Source organism: Pinus tabuliformis, chromosome 7, assembly GCF_031772625.1.
Source record: "Pinus tabuliformis cultivar Carrire ecotype Pingquan chromosome 7, CPIR1, whole genome shotgun sequence".
In the NCBI taxonomy this organism is placed as follows: Eukaryota; Viridiplantae; Streptophyta; class Pinopsida; order Pinales; family Pinaceae; genus Pinus; species Pinus tabuliformis.
This window is the reverse complement of record NC_142293.1, coordinates 1,761,384,496-1,761,396,726: the sequence shown is the minus strand read 5'-3', so window position 1 is coordinate 1,761,396,726 and position 12,231 is coordinate 1,761,384,496. Positions and strand designations below refer to the sequence as shown.

The 12,231-nt window shown below is 38.8% G+C and overlaps 1 protein-coding gene across 3 annotated transcripts in view; it reads right to left on the bottom strand.

Moving 5' to 3' along the window:
- LOC149255394 (uncharacterized) overlaps positions 1-12,231 on the bottom strand; it is a 280,594-nt gene that overhangs the window by 204,864 nt on the left and 63,499 nt on the right. For all 3 annotated transcript variants that reach the window (XM_089460475.1, XM_089460473.1, XM_089460474.1), the window contains exons 2-3: positions 4,122-4,200; positions 3,920-3,985 (exon numbers count right to left, since the gene is read on the bottom strand). In XM_089460475.1, coding sequence (XP_089316601.1) covers positions 3,920-3,985; positions 4,122-4,200 — 145 coding nt within the window. The remainder of the gene's footprint in view (positions 1-3,919; positions 3,986-4,121; positions 4,201-12,231) is intronic.

The window sequence follows — 12,231 nt, the reverse complement described above, 5'->3', positions numbered from 1 at the left end:
GGCACAAGCAATGGTCTCTTGGGGGAGCACCAAATGGCTCCACAAGAAGTCAATGTTCCATCAGTGAAGGCTAGAAGATGACACATGCCCTCCCATGTCTCTCTAGAAAAGACAAAACCTCATGTGCGCTCTGGATCAGCAGTCAAGTGTCAAGTGTCAATGTGTGGATGCCTAGGCAACGTAGTCCAAGTGCATCGTCATCCTTGTATGACTGGGGCTCGAACATGCAATGTGTGGTACTGAAGAGGCCCATGGTGTGGCAATCAATGCTCTGCTATGGTGGAGGCCCATGGCTCTCAACACTCACCCTACAAGTGCCATTATGACCCTCTAGAGGGCTTAGATCCCGTATAGGGAGACCAAGTCCAAGATGAAGACCCACTTGCAATCATGTATAAGAACAAATGCGTCTCATCACCTTCTAGTACAATTAATCATTAGTGCAATTGAGTAAATAAGCTTGCTAATCAAGGGCAGAAGTGGACACTTCACAATGGCATGCCCTTCCAAATGGGCTTTAAAATGTATAGGTGCTACTTTGCTCGATAAGAGACGTTAATTAAGGACCCTATTAGGTGGTTTCAACCTCTAAGGGGGTGACAGTTCCATGATACATCCATCAAATGGCAAGGGTCATGACTCATGTGAAATAATGATAGCATGGAATGGGGGCAAGAGGGAAGGCTCCAAGCCACATGACATGGTACAAGAATAGCTATAATGAAGGAGGGGAGTGAGATATATAGTATCAGGAAGCGGGACCACAAAACCAAAATTAGGGTTACCCATGTAATGTCACTCCTAAAGCTAGTAGCCAATATAGCAATATAGGAGATCCCACGGGACTAGGATACAAGATTAACCCCCAAATTGAGATAAGGGAACAAGAGTATAGTCAAAGCCCGTTCTTTCCACCTTAATCCCCCCACTAATCCATGTCCAAATGTGCCCAAGAAAAGAAAGCATAAACACCCAATTACATAATGAAAAGTCATACCTTTGGGGTTGGAAATCCCACCTTCAAACATAAATCATAACAGATGCGTGACGGCACAATGGTTGGGCTAGGTGGCGAAGAATAATGGCACATCGAGCTATCTAGTGACTGCAAGGGATTGTTGGTTGTCGGCTGAAGACAATCCTAGGAAAAAATTTCTCCTATAGGGGTCACCAATTGATGGTGGTTAACAGGTTGTATTAGTCATAAGTAACTACAAACTTTTGCATGTAGCATCTGAAAGTTGCAGGTTTTGTTTGAATTATCATATCAACTATTTTTGTACTTTTGTTGATAGCTCTTCTATGACCCTTTTAATATAATGTCTCCTTGTCCTATATATATATATTTGTGGGTATGTTCTTGCCCTACATATACCCACAGTTCTCACAGCTTCACTACATACCACATATAAAATGCTTTGACTCACTTGAGGACAATTTGCTTTTTCTATCTTATGTCCAAACGTGTGTGTAATTGTAATTCCTCATTTCCTTCTCTCAACAAAGCAATCCCTTAGCCCACTTCATTGCTTTTCCTCAACACAACTTTGATACCATGTGGTTTTTACAAACACAATCATGGACAAGAATATACACAATAATGGGAAAGAATGGATTAATTCATTCACTTGAAGATGCAATGTCTCATTATATGCTAAGAGAAGAGTAGTGCGGTAAGTAACACCCAAACACCTAACAATTAACTACTACAGTAATTACTATCTTAAATGCTTCATCATTACATCCCTTTATACCCAGAGCAATGACCCCTTATATGCCAAAGGTTTGGAAGAATTTTGGATAGAATGCTTAGCCCAGACATGATTTATCAGCTTCCTAGTCCATGTATTATTCCCAAGGGAGGGTCGTGTCTCAGATACCATAGAAAGAGCAAAGAGAGAACTCAACAGAGACAAAGTTGAGTGCTTTTCTCGCATTAGATTATTTCTTGGAATACCAAGTTAGGCTACATTGCTTCTTCAAGCTGATACATTTAGTATACATGAAAGTCCTAAATATATCTAATGACCAGTGTCTTCTAAATATGACCATTATCTCTAACAACCTTGACATTAAAATCACCATTAAATTTGAAATTTATCACTAACCTGCTATGTTTGCCATTAAGTTTGTCACTAAGTAGAACATCAAACTCACCATTCAGTTTTCCATTAAATTCGCTAATGCTTGTGATTCGGTGAATTTTATTTTAGTTTTTGCCCAAAAATTAGTCAAATGTGGTAATCAGATCCTATAAAGATCAGTGTTTTGCACAATGCATAGCACTAAAAGTGTTGATTTTGGGTAGTATCAAATGTGCTCTAGCTTCGAAATTTTGTGGAGGGGCTAGAACACATGAGATTTCCAAGACCCAGAAATTTTTTGGAGAAATTCCACCCGGATGAGGAGTTATTAAAATAGTTAATATTTTTAATGGGTTCCTAACTCTAAACTTAGGAAAATAAAAATATTAATGGGTATTAATAAAGATATGGGTGAGAAGCTTCTAAGAGACAAGGATCAAGTCTGTTTTAATCCTAGCCGTTGATTAGAGACTTAATCTCGGTCGTTGATTCATCAACAGGAAAGGTATAAGAGAAGACTTGAGAGTCATTTGGAGATATACCGAGCAAATAATCAGTACCCCGAAGGAAATCAATTCTCAAGGAGAAGGAGTTCGATTTGAGAGGGAGAGTTGCAGGGTGGAGGAAGAGGAGGGCATGAGCAGCAGTCAGTTACTGAGGAGGAGGTGACGCATGGCATTCGCGAGACAGCGCAGAGGGAAGAGCAGGTAGACAACACCATTGGAGACACAATGCTCATGCAGGCTGACACAAATTGAATCAGAGTGACGTAGAGTGATGCAGAAGTGATGCAGAGGTGGGTGAAGGGTCTCCAGAGTGTCAAAACTTCTCCAGGAGGAGGAGAAACTATCTCAGGTGTTTTCTCTTAGAAGTGCCTTAGTTTCTCTATAAAATCATTCCTTGTAAAGCGATTGTTGTTGAAGATTAATAAAACCCTCATCTGCTGCACTGGTTTTCCCACATTGGGTTTTTCCGGGGACAATTGTCCAAAAACCACTGTGTCGATGTGATTGATTCGTGTGCTTGTATATCATTGTTATTTTCTCTATGTAATTATGTGATAACTGCAGTAGAATTTATTTTAATGTTTACTGAAGGGTTTTTGTAAATAACTTATTGTAGGAGTTAAGTAGGTGAAATAAATCAGTTACTGCAATAAAATTTCGTATTAGAAATTTTCACAACAAGAACAAGTATAACATAATTTTATTTATGAAACCACATACAATTGAAAAAATGAAAATCACCATAAAAGTCAAAGATTTAAAAAAGAGAATTATCACGATGGATCAAATAAGGAGATAGCAGTTGTAACTACATAACATATTAAAGCAAATGGGGGACTTTATTCACTTAAAATGATGGGAATTATTATATCTTAAAGGAAATCTGTAGGGCTTTTATCCATGCAATGTTGACCAATTTACAAGTTGACAAATGATTAGGTTTAATAATGTAACAAGTGTACAATGCCCGTTAAAAAAACAGAAGAGAAAGCATATCTGTTAGAATACATAAAGAAGCCCAATGCCAAGAAATTAAATTTGTTGGTCAAACCAACTGATAAAAACCTATGCTATAAACACTGAATAAGGCTTATAGGAACAACAAGTGTATCACATATACCATTTGTTAGTTTTCTAGCTACTTGTACTAGTTTCTGCCTCATAGTAAAAAATCTCTTAGAAAAGGGACTATGTTCCTCAACACACTGCAAACAAGGGAAATAAGTTAGCCTGAACTCTACTGACAATAACATTGAAAGATATTTCTGAAGAATACATTTCCTAGCATGTAAACTGCATAATACTTGTCCATCTACTTCCCAAACAAACCTGCTTCTGAAGGACGCCTTGGCATCGCCTGTAACCATTTATTGCCTTCCGAATCAGCAAAGCAGCCTTCAGCCAACAAAAATTTGAATCTTAACAATTAAAGACTTTGAGAACAGGATGTGCAGATGAAATGTGCATTGAAAATCACACTAAAAAATATTAAGGTATTTAAAATATGTGGTTTTCGGTTCAGAGAATAAACCTTGAAAAAGGAGGACATTGACTCTTCAAAAAAGCAAAGTAACGCTGACAAAAAAGTGGCCTCTGCTTCGATAATCTGACTGCACAAAACCAAGAAATTGTTGCATTGGACCATGTCTACTGTATAAAAGTTTGGAATATACAAAACTTGTTCAACAAACTTATTTAATGTGGCAAGAATGACCTGTACAACAAATTACTTTACTTTTCCTAAGTTTTTTTAGCTCAATAAGCCAACATATTAATATGTGTTTTTTCCTAAGTTAAACATAGGATAAGTTACATTAGCAACTTGCTCAACCTAGAGCAAGTGTGTTTTTTCCTAAGTTAAACATAGGATAAGTTACATTAGCAACTTGCTCAACCTAGAGCAAGTGTTCTAAGGAGACGTGGGCAACTTTTGCATGCCTAGACACAATGTTTGTGAAGAAGTACACGCCCCAGCTACAAACTTCAACAATATAGTGCAAGGAAAATGAACACGCTACATCAATCTGGGCTTTCCAAGTAGTGCCCCTCCTATGACCCTAAGGCCTTAAGGGAGGTCCCACTAGACTAGGGCTAAGGATTAAACTCCCTAGTAAGGTGAGAGAAAAGATTTACAATCAAGATTGGTCAATCTTCCAGATCACCCTTTTATCCATACTAAATGCCCAAAACAAACATCAAAGTTCCTGTTGAGTAGCAACCCACCTTCATTTAAGGGGAATGTTGGATGGTGAGATGTACATGGCTGGTGCAGATGGTGGATGAATATGGCATATCATTGTCAAAAAGTAAATGTCAAGGGCTACTAGCTGGTTGGTTGGCCTACGTAGGAGAAATGTTTTCTCCTATGGGGTTACCCATTTTGGTGGGTAACAGTGGGCACTGGTCTTTCTTAGGATTTTGGTCAAGTTTTGTTGTGTAGGGATACCCCACGGAATTTTAGGAGTTAGCGAAAAGTGAGAGGAGTGTGCTAAGGTGACAGTGAGTGCATCTTGGTTGGACTTTGTCAAGCCTACTAATCTAAGCAGTAACAAGCATAAAGAAGTTTTCTCCACCAAGTCATCAATAACCATGAAGGCGTCAATGCACTATCTAATAACGCCATTTGGAGAATACCAATGCCAAGGTGGCTTGGTTGTGTAATCCTAGGAGGATCCCTCGAAAACATGTATCACTCTTAACATCCGAGGCAAGGGCAAAGAATCTCCAAATGGAAGACTAGTTGCTCAACCAAACCTGGAGAGTGATACTTACTACAAGGTGAACCTAACTAAGTTGATATACCTATTTGTCTAATGGTGTCTTTCTTGGCATATGGAACGAGAGCTCCTCCAAAGGTTCATAAAATTTGGTTGACCCATCAAGGGGGGTCAAATTGAAACCCAAGCTATCACTGATCTAGTATCAAGAGTGGTGTCAACACCTCTGCCTACCATTTGTTTCCTTACAAAGACGAGGTAACATGGAAGAAAGAGATCCTCTTGATGGAAATTTGGCCAAGGAGGTCCACATAAGGATACAACCTATGTCCAAAATCTCCCTCGTGAATGTTGAATTTTCCACGGCACATGAGAATTTGGGTTTAGTCTTAGAATCTCTGACACAAACACACTCAAATGCTTCAACCATCCTACTTTTCACAGTTGAATCTACACACATCAATGAATCAAATAGTGCACATGACAACTTTTAACTTTTTCAAACTCTTCTTTGTTATATTAACAAACTATAATACAACAATCTAGGGCTCCCATACCAAGGATCATAGCCCTTTACAATCATGTTTTAAGGGAAAATAATTTTGAAGGGGAAGGACTTCAAATATACCTAATATATTACACAATAATATAAACATAAATATATAATGATCCAATAATAACGTAAACATAATATATATATAATAACATATTGCATAATAAATAAATATTTATTGAAAGTTAGCTCTCCTTTTCCCCAAAGCCACGTTTTAACAATGAGATCCAATGCCTGAATTGATATTCATATACTCACTTTGCATTGTTTGGACATCACTTATCCATCAATTACTACATTATATAGATATTCTTGTGCTTACTGTTTCCAAGTTCTTGTCATAAATGCTAAAACGAAGAAAGGATACAAATGAAAGTACAAGAGGGGAAACATTATTCAACATGCATTGAAAGAGGGGAAAAATTATTCAACATCAGAGATAGAAATATAGGTAGAAATAGAGGAAGTGCGTATTACAAACATCGTTGTATTCATCTTTCATTGTGAAGTAGTTAATGCAAAGCCTAAAATGTCCTCTAGGGAGTGCTTGATGCTAAGAGGGCCTAGTTAGGTGATATTAGGAGGAGCTCGAAAGCAATACATGGAAAAAATTCTAGCATTTGAGGCAAAAAAGGAAAATCTGATAATGAGCATCTAGCTATGTTAGCTAAATGTTAGCCGAATGTTAGCCTATGTTAGCCGAATTTTCACAAGCTGCACCTCAACAACATACTATATGTTCCAAGTTTGAAAAAGAATTTGCTTTCTATTTCTTGTTTAGAAGATAAGGGGATAGAGTTGCCTTTGATGATGGAAAAGTATTGGTTTGGGGAAAAGACTCTAGCATTGATAAAGCTAGGGTTATCGAAGTTCGTGAAGGAAGTCTTTATAGAGTTATTACACGATACACCACCTCCTCAAGCTTTGGTTCACATTGAGATTAATCCCATTGAGCTATGGCATAGGAGGCATGGTCATCTACATTATAAGGTCATCCCTATTCTTAGTCAATTGGTTCATGGTGTTGGAGAAGATCTAACTAGGTTCACTCTTCATATATGTAATTTTGATATTTGTACTTATTCAAGAAAATAGAATTTAATTTGATATTATTTGTCAATGAGTTTCTTGCTCATTGAAAATAGGTCAAGCACATTTTGAAGTGCTTCTAGGGAGTCAAAACAAAATGTAATTATGATGAGACCCTTTGAGGGCATGTTACATCATGTATGATGTCATACAAGGTCATGGGAACACCTCCAAGGCAAGTCAAATCCTCTCCTAGTAGCAACGAAGACTACAAGCAACAAAAATAATGAAGAAAAGTTGAATTTTGGCACAAATTGCAAGTCGGCTTTAGGGACTATCATGTCGGCTTCAAGGAGGAGGGACAAACCTCTATAAATAGAGGTTGTCCACTCCTCATTTGAAAACACTAACTCATCTCTGAAATCCGCAAGCAAGGAGGACGAAGTAAGATGAAGAAAAGAGGAGAAAAAGGGTCTGTTAGGGCAACGAAGCAAGGAGAAGTTGCATCCACGGTCAAAGGACTGTCTCTAAGGTGAAAACCAGTCACACATGCGAAGAATAGGGCCATCTTTGCAGTCACAACAGCAGCCATATATCAGTCTCAAGTTTATCATTGTCTGGGCTAGTAATTAGGCCTATAAATACCCTCCACTGGCATTGAAGAGAGCCTCACAAATGAAGTAAAGGAAGACTTTTCTGAAGCTAACACAGCCACACGTGCAAAGTAAGAAGGCCACTCTGCAGCCCTAACCACAGTCATACTTCAGGTCAAGTATAATCATTGGTTGGGGTGAAATTTAAGGTCTATAAGACCTCCCTCTAGAGTGAAGGAGAAATACTCACAAACAAGGAAGCCGAGAAATAAAGGGACTGTTTTTAGGGCTAGAAACAGTCACATGTACAAGGTACAGTTGCAGATTGACAACGGTCTAAAGGCAGCATATTGAGGGACATCATTTGGATGTAGGAAAAGGTCTACAAGGTCCCCAAGATCAGCAAGAAGGTCCTCCTTATAGCGAAGTAGAAGAAGCCCTAATATTCTAGGGTTTCCTAACCTAGAGGACAAAGTGCTGGAAGACAAAGTGCCAGAAGAAGTGTCGGAAGATGTGCTGGAAGTGACAGTACAGAAAGAGGAAGGATTTGACTCATGCTTGGAGGAGATCTTAATCAAGGGTATAAGGTTTGGCAGTTGTTCAAATAAGAAGCTTCAATAAGAGAAAACTTACAAAGGGTTTCCCTCTCGGGAAGTGGAGAGGGTTTGTCCCTGGCAGAGAGTCAAATTTTTGTGCTCTTGTTATTTTTTTTTGGTAGCAGTTTAATGAAGCACACACGTATGCACTAATAAGAAGAAGAAGAAGTATAAGCTAACTAAGAAAAAGTAAAAAGACTTCACAAATTGTTATTAGGTCTCAGAGAATCATCTCAACACTACTTTGCCCTAGATTCTCTAACATGGTATCAAAGCGAAGGTGACACATCAAGGAAAGGGCAACTCAAGAACACTCAAGCATCTACAAAGTTGAAGCATCAAGCCTAGAAGTCTCAACCACTTCAAGGACAAGAAGGGTCTACAATCCATCATTCATCAAGGAGGGCTACAAAGCTAGAAGGAGAGCCTTATATAAAGGCACCTACAAAGAAGAGCAGATCTACATCAAGCTACAAGTCTTCAAGCACACCTCATCACCAAGCAAATCCACTTGGAGAAGACAACTTGAAGGACATCAAGATCCAGGGAAGACAAGCCATCAAGCTTTCAAGGAGGAAGCAAATCCATCAAATCTCAAAATCTATCAAGTAAGTGCATGTCCCCTTCTGAATATACATCAATGTCTTTTTTCAAGGAAAGCAATAAGTTGGTAGGCACCAATAACTTTCTTGCATGGAAGAAGAGGATTGATCTACTTCTCAAGGAGAATGAGCTCCTAGAATATGTCAAGGGGAACATCATTGTCCCTGCTAAGGAACAGACTCAAGCCTTAGCCAAGTACAATAAGGATGAGACAAGAGCTCAAAGGATTCTAATAGAATCAATCAAGGACTCTCTCATTCCCTATGTCTCCAAGTTTGAGACATCAAAAGAAATTTATGATAAGCTAGTATAGTTATTCGCGGTATCCACCACCGAAGAAGTATTATCTCTGAGGAATGAATTATACAAGATGAAGATAACAAAGGAAGGAATAACTCCCTACTTCATGAAAATCTCTGAGATGAGAGATCAACTTCAAGAGCTTGGGGAAGTCATGTCTGACAGAGAGATGACAACTGTTGTACTCAATGCTCTACCTGAGGAGTGGGGAAACTTCACATCAAGCATTTATGCCAAGAAGGAAGCAACCACTCTCAATGATATGTGGTCTCTTTGCATAATAGAGAAGACTAGACTTTAGGCGAAGGAAGATGTGGGATCAAAGGAGCAATGTTGCGAACATCGACATCAAGATAAAATCGGCAAGGGTTTGGAAGACCAAAAAATCGTAAAAATCGGGAAAATATCGGTAAAAATCGACAAACATCGGCAAAATCAAGATACCATTAGAATATCGATAAAAAACGACAAACATCGACTAGGCCAAAAAATCGTGATTTCGAGATAAAATCAAGATGTTATCGAGATGTTCGCAACACTGCAAAGGAGCAAGCATTTGCTACCATAGCCAAAAGAAAGGGTAAATTTGGCAAGTTTGGTCCACGAAGAACAAACAACGGACATGTCCAAGATCCAATGTTTTGGATGCTAAGAATATGGACACTACAAAAGGAATTGTCCTAAGCTTAAGAAGGACAACAACAACAAGAGAAAGAGAGAAGAAGCTCATATAACTCAAGAGGTGGAAGAGGAAGGAAAGAAGCAAAAGAAGGAAGATCCTCTGGATCTCTACTAATTACTAGGTCAAACTCTTTCCTTCTAGACTTCTTTCAAAGTTTTCAGTAGAATTGCATGGCTAGAATTACCCTCTAGAATCTAGCAGCATGATGTACATGGAGTTCTAGACACTCATGTAGATGTAGCATTTATGAGAAGAACAAAATGCGTAAGTGGGAATATCTTCTAGAATATAGCTCAAAGATATTCATGTAGAAGGAGCATACCTAGAATAGGACCTCATATATGATGGAAGAAAACTTGATCATGATAAGAATCTTAAAAGACGTAAATCATCAAAGGTAGGAAACATTTGCAAGGCGAGGATCTTTAAAAATCCAATGATGGAATCTTCAAGAGAAGGTTCGTGAACCAAGGCAGATATCTCATTGGGAATCCCACTCATGGGATTCAAGAAAAGGGATATGCAGGCAGGCTAAGATGAAGCAAGAAGGGCTACACCAAAGAATGATCAAGGAGGATCAAGATGAGGTATGTATACATCAAAGTTTAAGTCATGTCATCATTTGTATATTATTGAGTTATGGGTATAGTTCTATAACATGATCAAGCATGAAAGGATCTCTTTCACCAAGAACATGCTCGAAGGCATGTACCACAATGCAATAAAGGTCAGCAAAAGAACATGCTCACATAAGAAGCATAGTATTGCTGACTAAGAAGCAAGAAGAAATGCTAACAAGTCCAGAAAGCAAGGGATGAAGGAATGCTTCCACAAGAAGCATTAGGTGGTTGACCGATCTATCTGAGAAGAAGCAAATGAAGAAAGAGATCAAGCATGTGAAGAACACCATGATCACTGAGAATCACTATTTGACAAAATGCCTTGAAATATATCTCTCGAAAGAAGGCAAGATAACTCTAATGAAGGAAGAAAGGACCCTTGACACCTATGAAGACCTTGGAGATATAAAAGGTGCAGATAAATGATTCTACTCTATGAAGATGTCGTGATGAAGAATCCATCAACAAAAGGAAAATCAATGTTGAAGCAATATCGGGATGAAGTCATGATGGACTACCAACTCAAAGCATATAACCTAGCAAGTATGATGGAGCATCCATGAGGAGAGCATTTTGAAGCATGGACAAGATGACAAGGGAGTAGCCAAGATGACTAGAAGAACCTGATAGTCACTTTCCACGAAGTAATGACATGACTAACCAAGAAGGAAAGTGATGGATGGATGGTGCCCTACTGAGAAGAAGTTCGATCGAAAACTTCATGACATCAAGAAAGGAAGGAGCTCATGCAGTTGAAGGACCCACGAAGAAGACGATGTTGATGAAGGAAAGAGTCCCCAGTTAAGAGGAAGCTCTGACAGGTCCCTGATCAAGAGGGAGTTTTGAATCACCCCTGATTACAAAGGACTGACAATTGTGTTTTCATTTTCATGGGCCTTGCAGCCGTAAGTCTAGATGAAGGCCATGAATGGAAATGTGAACACAAGATAGACACAACATTCTTGTCTTCACTTGGGAAGAAAGAATGGGAGGATTAGGTAATCATCTGGCATCTGATACTCTTTGAGGATGTGTAGGACATCCAAGACAAGAGTAGGCAAGATGACTAATATTCTTCGAGGGCTGGGAACCCAAGATAAGAATAGTCCTAGAAGGTCATACTCGAGAACACCCAAGTGGGTATGTACCTTGAGAGACAATGATGAAGGTATCTATAAATCAATGGTCTCGCCAGTGTTGTGGCTCATGGTCTCGTGAAGAGATGGAGTTGTTAGTCAAGGCCTTGCACTATGACAATGCTAATGGATATGATGCTATAACAGATGGATTGCTAATCCAGTTTCTCTTTTGTGAATTCTTCAAGATTGAAAATTGCCAAACAACTTGTAATGTTGTATGAATACCTCCCAGGTTAAGAGGGAGTGTTGGAGAAGATGTAACTAGCTTTGGGTCTTCATAGATGAAATTTTGATATTTGTACTTATTCAAGAAAAGAGAATTTATTTTGAAATTATTTGTCAATGAGTTTCTTGCTCATTAAAAATAGGTCAAGCACATTTTGAAGTGCTTCTAGGGAGTCAAAGTCAAAATGTAATTATGATGAGACCCTTTGAAAGCATGTTACATCATGTATGATGTCATACAAGGTCATGGGAACACCTCCAAGGAAGGTCAAATCCTCTCCTAGCAGCAACGAAGACTACAAGCAGCAAAAATAATGAAGAAAATTCGAATTTTGGCACAAACTGCAAGTCGACTTTAGGGACAGTCATGTCGGCTTCAAGGAGGAGGGACAAACCTCTATAAATAGAGGTTGTCCACTCCTCATTTGAAAACACTAACTCATCTCTGAAATCCGCAAGCAAGGAGGACGAAGTAAGACGAAGAAAAGAGGAGAAAAAAGGTTTCTTAGGGCAGTGAAGCAAGGAGAAGTTGCAGCCGTAGTCAAAGGATTGTCTCTAAGGTGAAAACCAGTCACACGTGCGAA